The sequence below is a fragment of the Pinus tabuliformis genome, chromosome 6 (assembly GCF_031772625.1).
Source record: "Pinus tabuliformis cultivar Carrire ecotype Pingquan chromosome 6, CPIR1, whole genome shotgun sequence".
Lineage (NCBI taxonomy): Eukaryota > Viridiplantae > Streptophyta > Pinopsida > Pinales > Pinaceae > Pinus > Pinus tabuliformis.
The window spans coordinates 204,856,679-204,872,578 of record NC_142292.1 but is presented as its reverse complement, the minus strand read 5'-3'; the positions used below and the strand labels follow the sequence as shown (position 1 = coordinate 204,872,578).

At 38.0% G+C, this 15,900-nt stretch overlaps 1 protein-coding gene across 2 annotated transcripts in view; it reads left to right on the top strand.

Annotated features, from left to right (window-relative positions):
• VAD1 (GRAM domain family protein) overlaps positions 1 to 15,900 on the top strand; it is a 452,408-nt gene that overhangs the window by 245,930 nt on the left and 190,578 nt on the right. For both annotated transcript variants that reach the window (XM_089414877.1, XM_089414880.1), the window contains exon 13: positions 5,109 to 5,175. In XM_089414877.1, the coding sequence (XP_089271003.1) occupies positions 5,109 to 5,175 (67 nt within the window). The remainder of the gene's footprint in view (positions 1 to 5,108; positions 5,176 to 15,900) is intronic.

Here is a 15,900-nt window from a genome sequence, read left to right as displayed (position 1 = left end):
GAAGTAGACAGGTGGCCTAGAAACCCCTTAAAAATTTTCTGAATATTTTAATTAAAATATCGAATCCAATTGCTTCAGATTTATCAATGAAAACCCTTAAAAAAATTCTTCAGATTAAAAAAAAATAAAAAAATTTGAAACCATGGACTACAAAATCTGGATAGAATTCCTACAAAAATGATGTGATGAACCCCAAAGATCCAGATCTTACCCTCTAGGGCCTAGATCCGGACTCTACACAGTTTTCTCCTTCAGATCTGTAGCTGCAAAACAAAAAAAAACACCCAAATAATATATACAATAACCCAAAACTAAAACCCAGAAAACCCAAGTCAAAAAACTGAAAATAATTACAGATCTATGTACATGAATTGCAGATCTATTAGATCTAGGGAGTGTGAGTCCAACTCCGCTCTCAGATCTGATAATCTGAGGATCTCAATAGCCAAATCTATCGATTTAGCACAAAAAAAATTAAAATTTTTAAAGGTGCTGAGCTCAAAACCCTTCATGCATCACCCATAAAAAAATCTTATGATAAGCTTAGGATCAAATTAAGCTGGGTTCTTTAGAAAACGCGGATCGGGAGTTGGCTGGTTCAACGGAAAACTTCCCCGAACGTCTGACGATCTTAAAATCAATACTTTCCTACAAAACTCAATTTAGCCATTAACATAGAGCGAGAAAACGATAATAAAATTCAGATAAATAGAGATACCTGCTATTATATTCAAAATTTAAATTATTATTCAAACCCAACGACTGAGCAATATACCTATACTCAAATCACTCTTCAGAAAGCTATCATCAATGGCTAAAAAGAAATCTATGCATGAAAATGATACATCTTATAGTATTTCCACGAAGAGTAACACTAGCAGAAATTAACCCCAAAGTCTTTCTTTATTGCTCATAAAAAAGATTACAAGAGAGATTTTCACTTAGCACACAATCGAAAGATCGGATGAACTGACTGACAAATGACCTCCTATTTAAAGATAAATGCTCCAACGACTAGTTCGAATGATCCTCGTCAAAGCAATCTCGACCGTTGATGAGGATAAAAATTCCTTTTAATCTCATCCATCGAAATTTTAAATTCTTGAGGAAATTCGAATTTTTCAATTAAATGCATTTTAATTAATTCAAAAATTAACTTTTTGAATTAATTTCCTCAAAATTTTGACTTTGACTTAACCCTAGGTACCCAAGGCTTAAAATTTAGCAGAATAATTAATTTACCTTAGTCCCTGGACCTCTTAAAATTTATTTTTTAAGGACCGATGAATTTTGCCTTCAGAGAATTTAAATTTACCTAGGACCTAGAATTAATTAAATTTCTGGCTTAGGATGCGTTAGGAGAGGAGCTCAACGGGTAGGTGAGAAGGGATTGCAATGAAGGCAGAGACATCGGCAGCAAGGATAGAACTGCGGGTAGCACTCAGGGTTGGACGGATATAGCTGCGCGTTTAAGAGACGCGTGGGCAGCAGCAGAGGGAAAGTGTGGAGAAACAGTTTCGAATGGATGAAACAACGAGACCTTTGTTGAAAGACGCGGAGGATATGTAAGTGAGGGCCAATGATTGCAGGCTCGATGACAGCTACGAGAGAGCACACAGCGTTAGGGAGCTACGGAGATGAAGGCGTTTTTCGATTTTGTTTTTTGCAGGTGGAGGACAGACAATAGGGACGGATCTGATGGGTAGTGAGAGTAGTGAGGGTTGCAGATAGGAGAGGCGTGGCTGCTAGTGAGGGTTTGATTTTGCCCGCTGGAGGATGAAAAATCGAGCAACAAAGAGGAGGATCTGAAATTTCCAGAGAACCCTAGGATGTAGACAACATGAACAAATTTGAAATTTTCTGTTAAAGAAAAAAAACCAACCTCAGGCAGCAGACAGGTGGCCCAGAAACCCCTTAAAAATTTTCTGAAAATTTTAATTAAAATATCGAATCCAATTGCTTCAGATTTATCAATGAAAACCCTTTAAAAAATTCTCCAGATTAAAAAAAAAAAAAAAAAAAAAAGTTGAAACCCTGGACTGCAAAATCTGGATAGAATGCTTGCAAAAATGATGTGATGAACCCTAGAGATCCAGATCTTACCCTCTAGGGCCTAGATTTGGACTCTACACAGTTTTCTCCTTTAGATCTGTCGTTGCAAGACAAAAAGAAAAACACCCAAACGATATATACAATGACCCAAAACTAAAACCTAGAAAACCCAAGTCAGAAAACTGAAAATAATTATAGATCAATGTACATGAATGGCAGATCTATCAAATCTAGGGAGTGTGAGTCCAACTCCGCTCCTAGATCTGATAATCTGAGGCTTTCAATAGCCAGATCTATCGATTTAGCATAGAAAAAATTAAAATTTTTAAAGTTTAAAGGAGGTGCTGAGCTCAAAACCCTTCATGCATCACCCATAAAAAATATCTTATGATAAGCCCAGGATCAAATTAAGCTAGGCTTTTCAGAAAACACAGATTGGGAGTTGGCTGGTTCAACTGAAAACTTCCCCGAACGTCAGATGATCTAAAAATCTATACTTTCCTACAAACCTCAATTCAACCATCAACATAAAGCGAGAAAACGATAATAAAATTCAGATAAATAGAGATACCTACTATTATATTCAAAATTTAAATTATCATTCAAACCCACCGACTGAGCAATATACTTGTACTCAAATCACTCTTCAGAAAGCTATCATCAATGGCTAAAAAGAAATCTATGCATGAAAATGACACATCTTACAGTATTTCCACAAAGAGTAACACCAGCAGAAATTAACCCCAAAGTCTTTCTTTATTGCTCATAAAAAAGATTACAAGAGAGCTTTTCACTTAGCACACGTCGAAAGATCGGATGAACTGACTGACAAATGACCTCCTATTTAAAGATAAATCCTCCAACAGCTAGTTCGAATGATGCTCATCAAAGCAATCTTGACCGTTGATGAGGATCAAAATTCCTTTTAATATCATCCGTCGAAATTTTAAATTCTTGAGGAAATTCAAAATTTTCAATTAAATGCATTTTAATTAATTCAAAAATTAAAATTTTGAATTAATTTCCTCAAAATTTTGACTTTGACTTAACCCTAGGGACCAAAGGCTTAAAATTTAGCAAAGTAATTAATTTACCTTAGTCCCTGGACCTCTTAAAATTTATTTTTTAAGGACCAACGAATTTTGCCTTCAGAGAATTTAAATTTACATAGGACCTAGAATTAATTAAATTTCTGGCTTAGGATTTTAATTAATTTTGGTCCGAAAATTTAATTAATTAACCTACAAGGGGATAAATTATTTTTCCAACCCTCAAGACACTTTACATCATGATGTTTACATTTTTTACACTTCAAGGGGGAAAATCCCTTTGCAAAAGACCCTCACAGACTACCCAGTTCTGCGACACAAATATAATCTAGCAGATCAAGCAATTTGTAATAAAATAACCTAACCAAATAGTTAGGATTATTTCCAAATTACTTTTACATAGACTCTATCTAGAACACTAGGATTCCTCTAAGATCCCAGTGACAAAATCCATTTCGGCTTTGGGGTAAGGCTGAAAGAAAACTCTGCCGACCATCTGAGAATGAATCGGTGAGACAAAACACCTCCTGGAATGTAGATCATCACCAGAAAGGTAGGTTTACCTAGGTAATTACATACACGGCACCGATTTGCTGAGATTATTTACATTTTACACATGTAGAATGGGTTTACATTATAACATGATAATCAGGCTTATGATGATAGATGAACGACATAGACACATTGATCAGGCGCTATTCCTTTTGCGAAAAAAGGCGGTGTACTACTATGGGTCGTTGACACGTAATGGTCAACAAGTAGCCAAGTTGATTTTCCCTAAATTAGACTAAAATGTCCTAAAAAATAATTAAATTCATGATACAAGGTGGATATGTCTCAAGTAAACCCCCAAAGATAGCCAAATCAATGAAATAACATAAAATTAAGTGTCAATTAGCTCACATATGTGAGTCTAATGACCTCCAAAGGTGATGTCATCATGCAAAAGGTGTGTCTCTCCAAGAAAACGTGCAATGAATAGCTTAAGGGATGTATCTTTTCCCTTAAGTCATGGTTCTCCACCCCAATGAAGTGGCACATTATCAACATAACTCTCCAAAGCTCACATCACCCTCCAAAAAGGGCTCACGTCATCATCTTGCTAGGGCACCAAATGACGGACCAAGAGAAAGTTAGAAACACCATCTCTTTGAGACTTCGAGGCCCTATATGCTCCCTAGAAGTGAGTAATCCTACCTCTTCAAGACCCCTGTGGAGATATTGTCTCGAAGCCTAAGATAGTCCACATTACACCAGTAGACAATCTAGTTCCTCTAGACCCTAGTGGCAGGTAGACTTTTCCAACGAATGACCCATTTCATAGCCCAATTCTTCCAATTCATCTAACCAATAATCCATTCAAAGTTTCCTCTCTATGACCATAGATGTTAAGAGTGATGCACATATTGAGATTGCTGACTTGGATGAGGGATATTCCTCTCGATTTCCCTCCTCAATTCCCAGCGATAACTCCGACAGTGCATGGCTTCCTCTCCCTTGTACCCTTATACATGACATTTCTTCAAAGGTTTTAGTTCTTAGTATTACACGCACTATTGTCTTTGTAATTGGCAACCCCTATTCGAGTGGATTTCTTCTTAAGCCTCTTGCTTAAGAACTTAAATGTTAGTTCTTAGAGATCAGATCTGCTCTTCTCTTGCTTTTATAGGAGTGTCTCTTGGACTCACACATTGTATCGACATAACAGTCCCATTACCCTACTTTTGTGGTCCTCTATTGAACATTAGCAAAATTATCTTATCTATTTCCTTAACACCGTTCGTTTGGCAAATCATTTTTTTTTATGATGCATTGTTGGTCTTAAGTATCTTGGATACAATTTTGTATTCTATCATGTCATTTATGGTAAATATTTGTTTGATGGCCTTTTTCTTAATATTTTATCAACACCATATATATCTTCCATGAGCATTTAGACAGGTGTACTAAGTTTAGTTATCTATGATTTTTTTGTTAAAGTTGCTAACAATAATTATTTTGAATCAGTCATTTAGTTGTTGAAACCTCGCAGCAGATGAGTGATATACCTTATGGGGACTATTTCCGGGTTGAGGTAGGGATATTCGAATTCATAAAGGCATTTGATTAAGTTTATTTTTTATTTCTGAATTATTGAAGCATATCCCTACCATTGTGTTCAATATCATTTAATCATTCAACATTTATTATTACTATTTGAGATTTGTATGCTAGATTCTATTGGGTGATAAACTACAAAGTTGTTTCTTGAAATCTATGATAACCCCGTTGGTTTCTACTCTAGAAGAGCTTTAAGAGTAAAGAGGGGGATGACTTTTAAGGATTAACAAAACTCAAGGAATCTGGAATTCACAGGACAGACATACACAGAATATGCATGTCAGGACAAAATAATATAGGGTTGTGTTGTTCTTGAATCAATCTTTAAAGTGTACATACGATGAGTAAAGCACTACTCTATGTCTTACATTTTCAGAAAAATGTTTACAAACAGTTTAGCAAAAAGTGGAAGGTCATGTGCAATAGAAATCATAACCTCTTTCATAGAGAAACTGGAACTGGAATAAAGTTAGAATAAGCTATGTGCTGTAAAAACTGGACATTTTTGATCAATAGGCTTCCCTTGTGTTGATGGTGCACCTCATGATGCTAAAAAGAACAAAATGTAGACAATGAGCTAACCTCATTCTCAAAAACAGATTTACATTGGATCTTCCAAAGATGAATAAAATTGAAATCCTCAAGCAATGTTATGTCTCAGTAAACGCAGAATGGAATGGAGATTGACAGTTCCAAGCAAGGTACCAATGAATGCATCCCTGAAGCAGCACTGATTACTGGTCTTGCAAGAATTTGCAACAACTACTGGTGAACTGTTGTTCCTAAAACAGGTGCTTCACAGCCTGTGATCTATGATAGACAGGTGGTCTTGCAAGAATGTCCAACTACTCCTGACAAACTGTCATGCCCAAAAATGTGCTTCACAGATTTTGCTCTATGACAGAAAGGGCAGAGGCTGTCATCAAGTCCACTTGTGGTCAAGTGGGCTTTGAATGTAATCACTTGATACATCACCAGATAAGCAAAAAATTACAGCTTATAAGAAAGATGGATGGACCAAACGCTGAAGTCTGCGGACACATCTGTCTTCTGCATCAGTCGACATCCATCTCTCATTTAGAACCGACAACTGATGGTGATGGTAGCAAATCAAATAAAATCTCTGAGGGTCATACTGCTGAAAATGACATCCAAAATTCCATCCCCAACCCCTTCAAAAAGTCTCAGGCATCTGTATATTCATCTTTAATAGATCTGTCTCCAGGATGATCCCTTTCAATTATTGTTGCGAACATCCCGATAACATCCCAATTCACGAAATCATGATTTTTTAGCCTAGCCAATGTTTGCCGATTTTTACTGATATTTTGATGGTATCTTAATTTTGCCGATGTTTGTCGATTTTACTGATATGTTCTCAATTTTTACGGTTTTTTGGTTTTCTGAACCCTTTTCGATTTTATCCCAATGCCAATGTTTGCAACATTGCTTTCAATTCCACAATCAAAAGATGATATGAGCCAATCAGTCCAAACTTATGAGGAATAGTGTGCCAGTCCTTCCAGGCACATGAAAACGCATCCCACAATTCCCCGAATAAGAAAATACTTTTCCTGCTTAGCCTGCATGGCTGAAAGCAAGGCATCTCTGCAACATGCCAACCTTGCATCCTCCCAACTCCATTGGGGTGGCAGGCTAAATCCCAATCTACCTTGCTACCCTCCCAAGGCCATCAAACCAATCCTTTAATGGATTTCCAAGTTGACCATATGCTCTTGAAGATGAACAATGTCAAAATTTGAAATGGGTGAGGGGAATAAATAATATCGCATAATCTGAATACTCCTCACACTCTGCCCAAATGTCATGCAATCATCAATGGATGCCTGAATAAAACCTGCGAAGAAATGGAACCATCTAGGCATCTCACCATGCACATGGCAGCAAAAATACTGCCCTATATGGTAATATTGATCAGACTAAGTCCACCCTTGTTGTTGGGCATGGTACATACATCCCAAGGGAGCATAAGTGGCCCTGTTTCTCTACCATAGCCCATAAATATAATTAGCTGCTCTCCTCCAAGCTTTGAAACTGACTCTAGCTAGGAAATCAACAACAGTCATAATATACGTATGAAGACTATAGAATGTGCCTAGCCACCATTAGCTTCCAAGCAAATGACATGTCGTCTTGGACAGCTGGACTAGGGGATCAAGCGAATTTCTCTACAATGCAAGATAGCTTACATAAATCAACCCACAAAAATAGCAATGAGCTAATAATTTCGAATTTAGGAAATGTAGAGAATGAAAAGCACAAATGGACAATATTACCTCAAAGGTAGAAGAACATCACATCAAAAGTGAACCCCCAAATTCTTGACTTTTATTAGCATATGAAAGTAGTGAGTACAAATTTTGCTAGGAAATTCATTAGCCCAATAGCTCGTCTAACCAATGATACAATGAGGAGCCCAAGGCTCATTTTATAGAAAAATCGGAGAAGATCCCAATGAGAGAGCTCATCTCCAAGTGGCAAAGTGATGGTCCCAATGCAATCCATCAAATCTCCATGTGATAAATTCAAACTCTCCAAGAGGCCCTGCATAATAGTTGAAGAGGATCTTCGTTGCAGTGGGGGAGGGACATGTGTGGAGGTGAAGTGGAGTGGGAGGTGACCACTCTCCACCTAATCTCAATTGAACTCAATCATATCTCAACCAAAATCCAACTCGATTTTGAAACTTGAATTGTCTCCTCAAAAAGTGCGAGTTGCTAGAGGAACTTGTGGTCCCCTCTAGAGAACTCAACCTCCAAATTAGCACATGCCTTTTCCTTGATCCTTGGGCATAGGTGGAGTCCACATCACGTTTGGACTTGAATTTAACTCTTGGTGAGTTTCCAACTCATTTTTGAGAATCTTTGACTTGAAGAGAATGTTTATTTTCTCTCATTTATTTATTTTCTGGCTAATGTATTGCTGTAACATTCCTAATGGAAAATTAACAGTGATAATCAAGCAAATGCAATACATACAACACAATAAAAATGTACACCAATCAGACAACCAGAACTAGGCCAAAAACACGCCAAAATGAGCCAATTTTATTATATATATGGAGTACAATATGGATTGGAATGAGTGCACCTGGACTTGCTTAGAGCAAGCTACAAGCCCCAGGTGGATGAATAAAAACTACCCAGATGTTGCAGAAAACTCCCCAACAAATGTTCGCACTGACCCTTGGAGGAAAGAACTGTTGGCTGACTTGGAACCCCTTGTTTGACCCCTCAAATATGCCCAAAAAATACTGCCAAATTATTTCCGAGATCCTTGCACCAAACCCAGAAAAACCCATAAAGGGTTTGCCCTAGTTTTTACTCTCCAAAATTGACCCCAAAATGCTTGACCCTTCTCTTGCTGCCAAATATTGTCACCTGTTGCAGATATAGTGTTTTCTACTCTTCGAAAGGCCTAGTAATCCTCCAGAAACTCCCCTCCAATCGAAATCTAAACAACCCCAACTCAATCCCTCTCTCAAACCTTCCCGCACTCAAGCCCCACAAGTGACTACGTAGTGCTGGGCAAGATGACCTAGGGCCAAGCTCCAGAAATTCATACTGTTGTGGGAAGCTCCCTCTGCTCCTGCAAATCCTTCCCTTTCACCTGGAATTTGGTCAAGAAATGCCCCAACAATAGTATAGCCCCTAACTCCCGCACCACACTCCACCAAGAACTACGCGACTCGCTCTCTTGTGACCCAGCTGGACCATAAATGCGTAGTACCTGTGTGGTATGTCTCCCTAGCCTCCAAAGAAAGATAAAATGGCCTTCCTAGGGTGGCACTCAATGTCCACCGAAGAGAGGTTGAGCTTCCTCCTTGGGAAACTCTTGTGCTTATAAACACTATGTAACTTAGCTAAACAAGTAGAGTAGCAATTAGATGTCAAATGATCGAAAGCCCCAAATGGTGCTGCCTTCCTCTTATTTATACTTGCTGATCCCTCTCCTCATGTGGGTCCCTCCAACAATTCGGGCCCTGTCATAAGCAATTCAAATTCCTTCACCAAGAAATGCGTATTTTGTGGGAAAGTTGTCCCCACATTCCACTAAGGAAAGGATTTCGGCTTCCTTTTCCTAAGTGTCTCTCCAAAATTTATTTTAAGCCCCAAAAATGACAAAATTGGCAAAATTGTGTTTTTTCCTTAGCAAAATATTTAAGAAGGGACATTAAAGTCCTCCCCTCCCAAATATTGCTTGTCCTCAAGCAACTGCAAAGCTGGATGCTGCAAAATCTGCTCACCCTCCCATGTAGCATCCTCATTTGATAAATCCTTCCACTTGACTAAGTGCTCCTTGATGACCCGGTTCCTCAACCTCCTCTCCCGTGTCTCCAATATGGTCTCTGGTGTCAATACTATATGCCCCTCATCATCCAATGGAGGCAACTCATTGGCTATTGTAACCTGCTGCCCTAATGCCTTTTTTAGGCATGAGAAATGAAATAAGTTGTGAATCCGACTCTCTGTGGGTAACTCAAGCTCGTAGGCTACCTTCTCGACTCTCCTGGCCACACTCTATGGTCCATAAAAGCATGGCTTGAGCTTCTGCCACTTTTTGCTTTAGTGAAGACTGTTGCTAAGGCTGCAAGCGTAGGTAGACCATGCCCCCCACCTCAAACTGTCTCTCCACCCTGTGTCTGTCGGCGTACATCTTTTGCTAATTCTGGGTTACTTGCAAGTTGTTCTTGAGAGCTTGGAGAATCTCCTGGCATTCTTGAACTCAATCCTTTGGCCCTGAGGCCCTGCTATCTCCAAATATCATGTCAGAAAAAGAAAGTGCATCATATCCATAGAGTACTCAAAAAGGGGACATACCAATCGAAATGTGATAAATGATGTTGTAGCAGAACTCTTCCAGATGAAGCCACTTAACCCACACTTGTTGCCACCCCGTCACATAGTTGATTAGGTACCCTTCTAACCACTTATTTATGATCTCAGTCTGCCCATCAATCTGTGGGTGATAGCTGGTGCTGGGTGTAAGCTCGGTCCCCACCAACCAGAACAAATCCTGCTATAAATCCCCCATGAATCGGCTGTCCCTATCACTAATGATGGTCCTGGGGACACCATGTAGCCGGAATACCTCTCTAAAGAACAACTCGGCCACTTGGGAAGCTGAAGATCTCGATGGGATGGCAAAGACATGAGCGAACTTGGTCAATCAGTCGATCACAACATAGATACGATCCCGTCCCTACACAACCGGGAGCCCCATGATGAAGTTCATGGCTAAAACCCCTCTATAGGGAAAACACAATCAAACTCTTCCACTAGTAAATCAAATTGAGATAGACCAAGACCTTAGACCCAAAAGACCTTCCTCGTCCACCAAGTCAGCCTTCCAAGATGATTCGACAAACTCCAGTAGTCACTTCTTGTCCAGCAGATTCAGTCTAACAATAATCTAGAATTTTGGCCTAGCTACAATACTGCAATTTCGACCCTTCCAGCAACCCAGCAACTTCGCAAATGTGAGACAAGGTGAGAGAAAATTCGACTTCTTAAGCTTGACAACGACTTACTTCTCCTTCGCTAGGGTTTCCTTCATCTTCCTTGAACTTCACACCCTTTTTCTGCCTCCAACAACTGCAGATTGAACTTGTTGATTTGCTCCAAATGAGTCTAGTTTCTGCTCTTTTACAATGGATTTTGCCTCCCTAATTAGGCCGACTTGTACATGTTGAGGTCGACTTGGTGGAGGAGGCCTAAATGACCTATTTTACATAAAAAGAAATTTCTTCTTTAATAGATGAAACCCAAGAAGGGTCTTTTACATATTGACAAAGACAAGGACTCTTGACATAAACCCTAGAAGCCTACAATGGAGGCTTTGACCTAAAAACATTGACCCAAGCATGAAACCCATGCTTTAATAAGTCAATTTCTTTTATAATAAAATTTCTTTTTCTTTCTTTTGACAAATACATTACATCATGACTTCAAATAAAATTATGAAGATCAACACTAGTTACATTTTTTCAACACTTCCTCTTAATTAGGGAGGTATTCATAATTACATATATACAGAGGTACATGGAAGATCTCAAAGTGATATATTCTATGAAGATTCACAACACACATAGTGCTACAGATTAGATACCTGACCAGGGTACTCTAATCGGGTGGGACTAAGGTGTACTCAAGCTTTAGCCACTTTAGGTACCATTAGGATTTTAAGCTCTAACACCAACCTAGGGATCTAGGTGTGTATCCAAGGTTGGAGCTCCATGACCAATGCCACCCTCCCTACTTCGGGATCTAGACATCAACACATAGGCCAGCCAAATTTCCTCCCAAGCATCTTGTTGCCACAAGATGCTTCATCTCTCCTTATCAATTAAATTAGATATATATCCACCACTTCAAGCATGCTTCAAACGTTCAATATTTTTACGGAGAGATCCTGCACAATCACAACCCCAATCAGTAATAAAACTTCAAATATATATACAAACACAAACCTTTAGGGTCCCCAATCATCCTGATGCTACTTATATCCTTATCAAGTTATCCAAATACAACTTGTCAGAGGCTTTCTTTCTTCTTTCACTTCTTCAGTAGCACCAAATACAACCTTGGTACTTCTTAGGTCTTTTATTTGCAAATCCTTATGAAGTACTTTCATTCAATCTTCGGTTTCATTCTAAGGTATTCACTATGACTGTCATAATATGCCCTCCCTCTCAACTGGGGAGATATACCTTTCTTCTATCCAAGCTCCCTCTCAACTTAGGGAGACCAACAACTTCCTTTTTATAATATTGGAGTAACTTTATCCTTTCAAGGTTTCATTTCTTTCTCATGACAGCAAGGTCATCTTTGATTATTCATTATTCTTATAGCTTCCTTCATCATGCTCATCATTATTATCATCTTCAACTTCTTGAAGATTATCTACCTACAAAACTTTAATAACAAGTATAACCAAATACAAACATACATAAGCATGAAGTCAACCATATCAAAATCATGTCATTATAATGGAAGCATCAAAACGTTCAAGCTTTAGACATTAGATACCTAAACCTAGTTAGGTTCATAATCAACAAAGGTCACATCCTTTTATATTCTAAAGTTTAACAACTTGCTAGGGTTGTCATAAACCCTAGATTCCAACATCGAGACAGAAAGCCTTAGATTCAATCAATAACATTCCAATCATAGTACTATACATCTATGGTTTAAACAATATGCCTTTCAGAATTTCATGACAGGCTCTACTCGGGTTTGTTGCAAACCCTAGATTTTATCATCAAAGTTGAATCATATCAATAATTGAAAACAATATCATCATGTCCTAGAATATCAATCTCTATTGGGGTTTTGTTACAAACCCTAGATTTTTACAAACTAAAACATGAGTATCAATAATTAAGTTAACATACTTGCATATACATATCTAGGATGCACTAGTATTTCACATCAATATCTACTAGATAAACCCAAGATACACATCAATACATCGAAGTTAGATATACAACAATTTTGACCAAGCTAGGGTTTCAATCATACGGGCAAATATACACCTAGGGTTTCATTCCTACGATCTTACTTTAGTTATTACAAGGTTTTTGTTTATAAACCCTAATTCACCAAACCCTAAAAAATCTAGGGTTTCGTTATATAACTTGGACATTAACAGTAAACCCTATAGGACTAGGTTTTTTACCTAAACCCTAAGGCTAGGGTTTTATAGTGAAATAGTGAACCCTAAGGCTTAAGGTTTCACAAGAATGACAAGAGATAGTATAACGAGAGTAGATTCAATCTAATGATTAATCACCTTAACAAGAATCTCTATGATTCAAAATCCTACACATAAAGATGTCAGTATTGTAAAGAAAAATTCAAAAGAGAATGAACATACCTTTTCTGTGAAGAGAACCTTGTAACAAAACTTGTAGTTTAAGACATACCTTGAGTTGTTCTTTTACAAACCTTGTAGGACATCAATTCTTGAAGGGCTTCCTTTCCAACAAAACTTCTACGAGTTTCGAAGTCTCCTCCATAACCTTTGTGTAATCTGCAAGCTTTTCCTACCAAGGAAAATATAAAGAAAAAGTTTAGGAGTATATATTACAAACAAATCTACATGTCAAGAGGAAACTTAACATAAAAGAGAAAACAAGGAACAATATACTTATCTTTTGGTAAAATGGGGAAGGCTCCCTCTTAATCCAATCTTTCTGAGGGATACCTGCAACTTAAACAATTCAAAACGTTCTAACAAGGTATATTTATGAACTCTAGAAATCAAGGCATAAAAGAAAACATTGCAGTTATTAAAGTAGAAGGATATGCAAGGGATGGTATCCTTAAGAGTCTCTAGAAAATAGACCTTTGACTTCAAATTATTCAGTCTTGTCCTTCTTTGGTGGAGCTTCATCAACAAAATTTGCATGTTCTCTGTCTCTCTTCTTATTCCTTGGATCTTCAAGACAATGACTTTTGTAATGATCCATCTTATGACAATTGTAGCATTCAATCTTGGATAGGTCAACTTTCTTCCTTGGTCCTTTGAACTTCTTGTATGTTTCCTTCTTGTGATTAGCAGAGTAGGTATTTGAAGTGTTGTCTTCTTCATCCTCCTTGTCACTCACTAACAAGATACATGCTTCTTCTTGACTGCATGAATTCCACATTTGTTCAAAGGTTGGAGTATCTTTCCAACTATTGATCCCTGATGCAAATGAGCTCCAAGATTTTGGTAGACCTAGTAGTGCAACAATCACGAGTTATTTCTCTGGTACAATTTCATCTATAGCTTGGAGTTCATCTCTTATCCTAGAGATCCTTACAAAATATGATGAACAATATCATCTTTTTCATCTTAATTGTTCTTAGTTCATTCTTGAGACTAGCTATTTCACCAATATTCTTGATGGTGAACAACTTGGAGAGGGCTTCATACATTTCTTGAAAGGAATCTATATTGGATATGTATAAGATTAGATTGTCCTTTACTCCATCTACTATCAGATTCATGGCCAAGATGTCGGTTTCCCTGAACTTCTCCTTTTCTGCATCATCTGTAGGTTTCTTAACTTTTCCTTGAACAAGATCCAAAACTTTATGCTTAGCGACAATAAGATCTATCCTCTTCTTCCATGCGCTACAGTTGGAGGCTCCTTCTAGCTTGTTTTCTGTCTTAATTGAGGTTGTCATAGTTTTTATAGATATAAGGCTTCTCTTCTTATACACTCCTTTCTTTAATGACCTTCTTTTGTTTCATCCTCCTTAACTCTTCTTTCAATTGACCTTCAAGCTACCTTTTCCTTCCTTCTTCACCTTAGCTCTGATACCATGTTAGAAAATCAGAAAGGCAAAAAGATTCTCTTATATTGATAATTACTTGTGATATTCTTGTGGACATATTATCTTCTCTTTATGTTCTTCTTTTATCTTTGTTTCATCAACAAATCATCAAAACAAAACATGAAGATCAATGACACCAGATGTAGGCACTTAGCCAGGGCTAAAACCCCTCTGTACGGGAAAACCCAAACAAACCCTTCCACTAGTAAATCAAATTGAGATAGACCAAGAGCTTAGACCCAAAAGACCTTCGTCCTCCACCAAGGCAGCCTTCCAAGATGATTCAACAAACTCCAGTAGTCACTTCTTGTCCAACAGCTTCAGTCCAACAACAGTCCAGAATTTCAACCCCCAACAACTAGAATTTCGGTCCAGCTATAGTACTGCAATTTTGGCCCTCCCAGCAACCCAACAACTTCGCACTTGTGAGACAAGGAGAGAGAAAATTCAACTTCTTATGCTTGACAAAGACTTCCTTCTCCTTCTCTAGGGTTTCCTTCCTCTTCCTTGAATTTCACACCCTTTTCTGCCTCTAGCAACTATGGATCGAACTTGTTGATGTGCTCCAAATGAGTCGAGTTGTTGCTCTTTTATAGTGGATTTTGCCTCCCTAATTAGGCTGACTTGGCGGAGGAGGCCTAAATGACCTATTTTACATAAAATTAAATTTCTTCTTTGATAGATGTGTTAGTCTACGTTGTCATTGATGTCAATATGGTGAAGGACTAGATGAGGATGGATGACATGATGACATGGATAACATCATGAGCCTATAATGAAGAAGCCTAATGAGAGGAAGTCTAATTCTGCACTAGTCACATTAAAATATTCTTTCACCTCAGAGGTTGCATCTCACCATGAGACCTACACCATTCTTTAGAGCATAATTTTAGCTTTCTAATGAGCTATTATTTAGCTCGAAATGCCAAGTAACCTGAGAGATATGAATTTTCTAAGAAAAGAATGTTATTCTAGACAGTAAGCCGACCTGTAATTTGTCTCTCATGTCGACATGCCTATAGGAGACATGTATTTTCACATTGGCACCAAAAACACTATATATATGGGTTCTCAGACATCAATTTAATCATCAAGTCTCTAGTGAAAAAGACAGAGGAAGAGAACTACAATTCACAACTCGTGAACTTGAAGAAAGAAGGCATATATCTGGAAAAGGAAAAGACCACGAATATATGTTTTTGGGTTATATTGGATGGTTGACAACCTCCAGACTTTGGACCAGAACAAAACTGAAGTGTCTCTGTGGGAGGCTCAGATTTTTTTGAAAGTTGGACCTGTGGTATGAAGGCACAGTCGTGTGTTGATTTGGGGTAGCATCGGATGTGTTCTAGCCA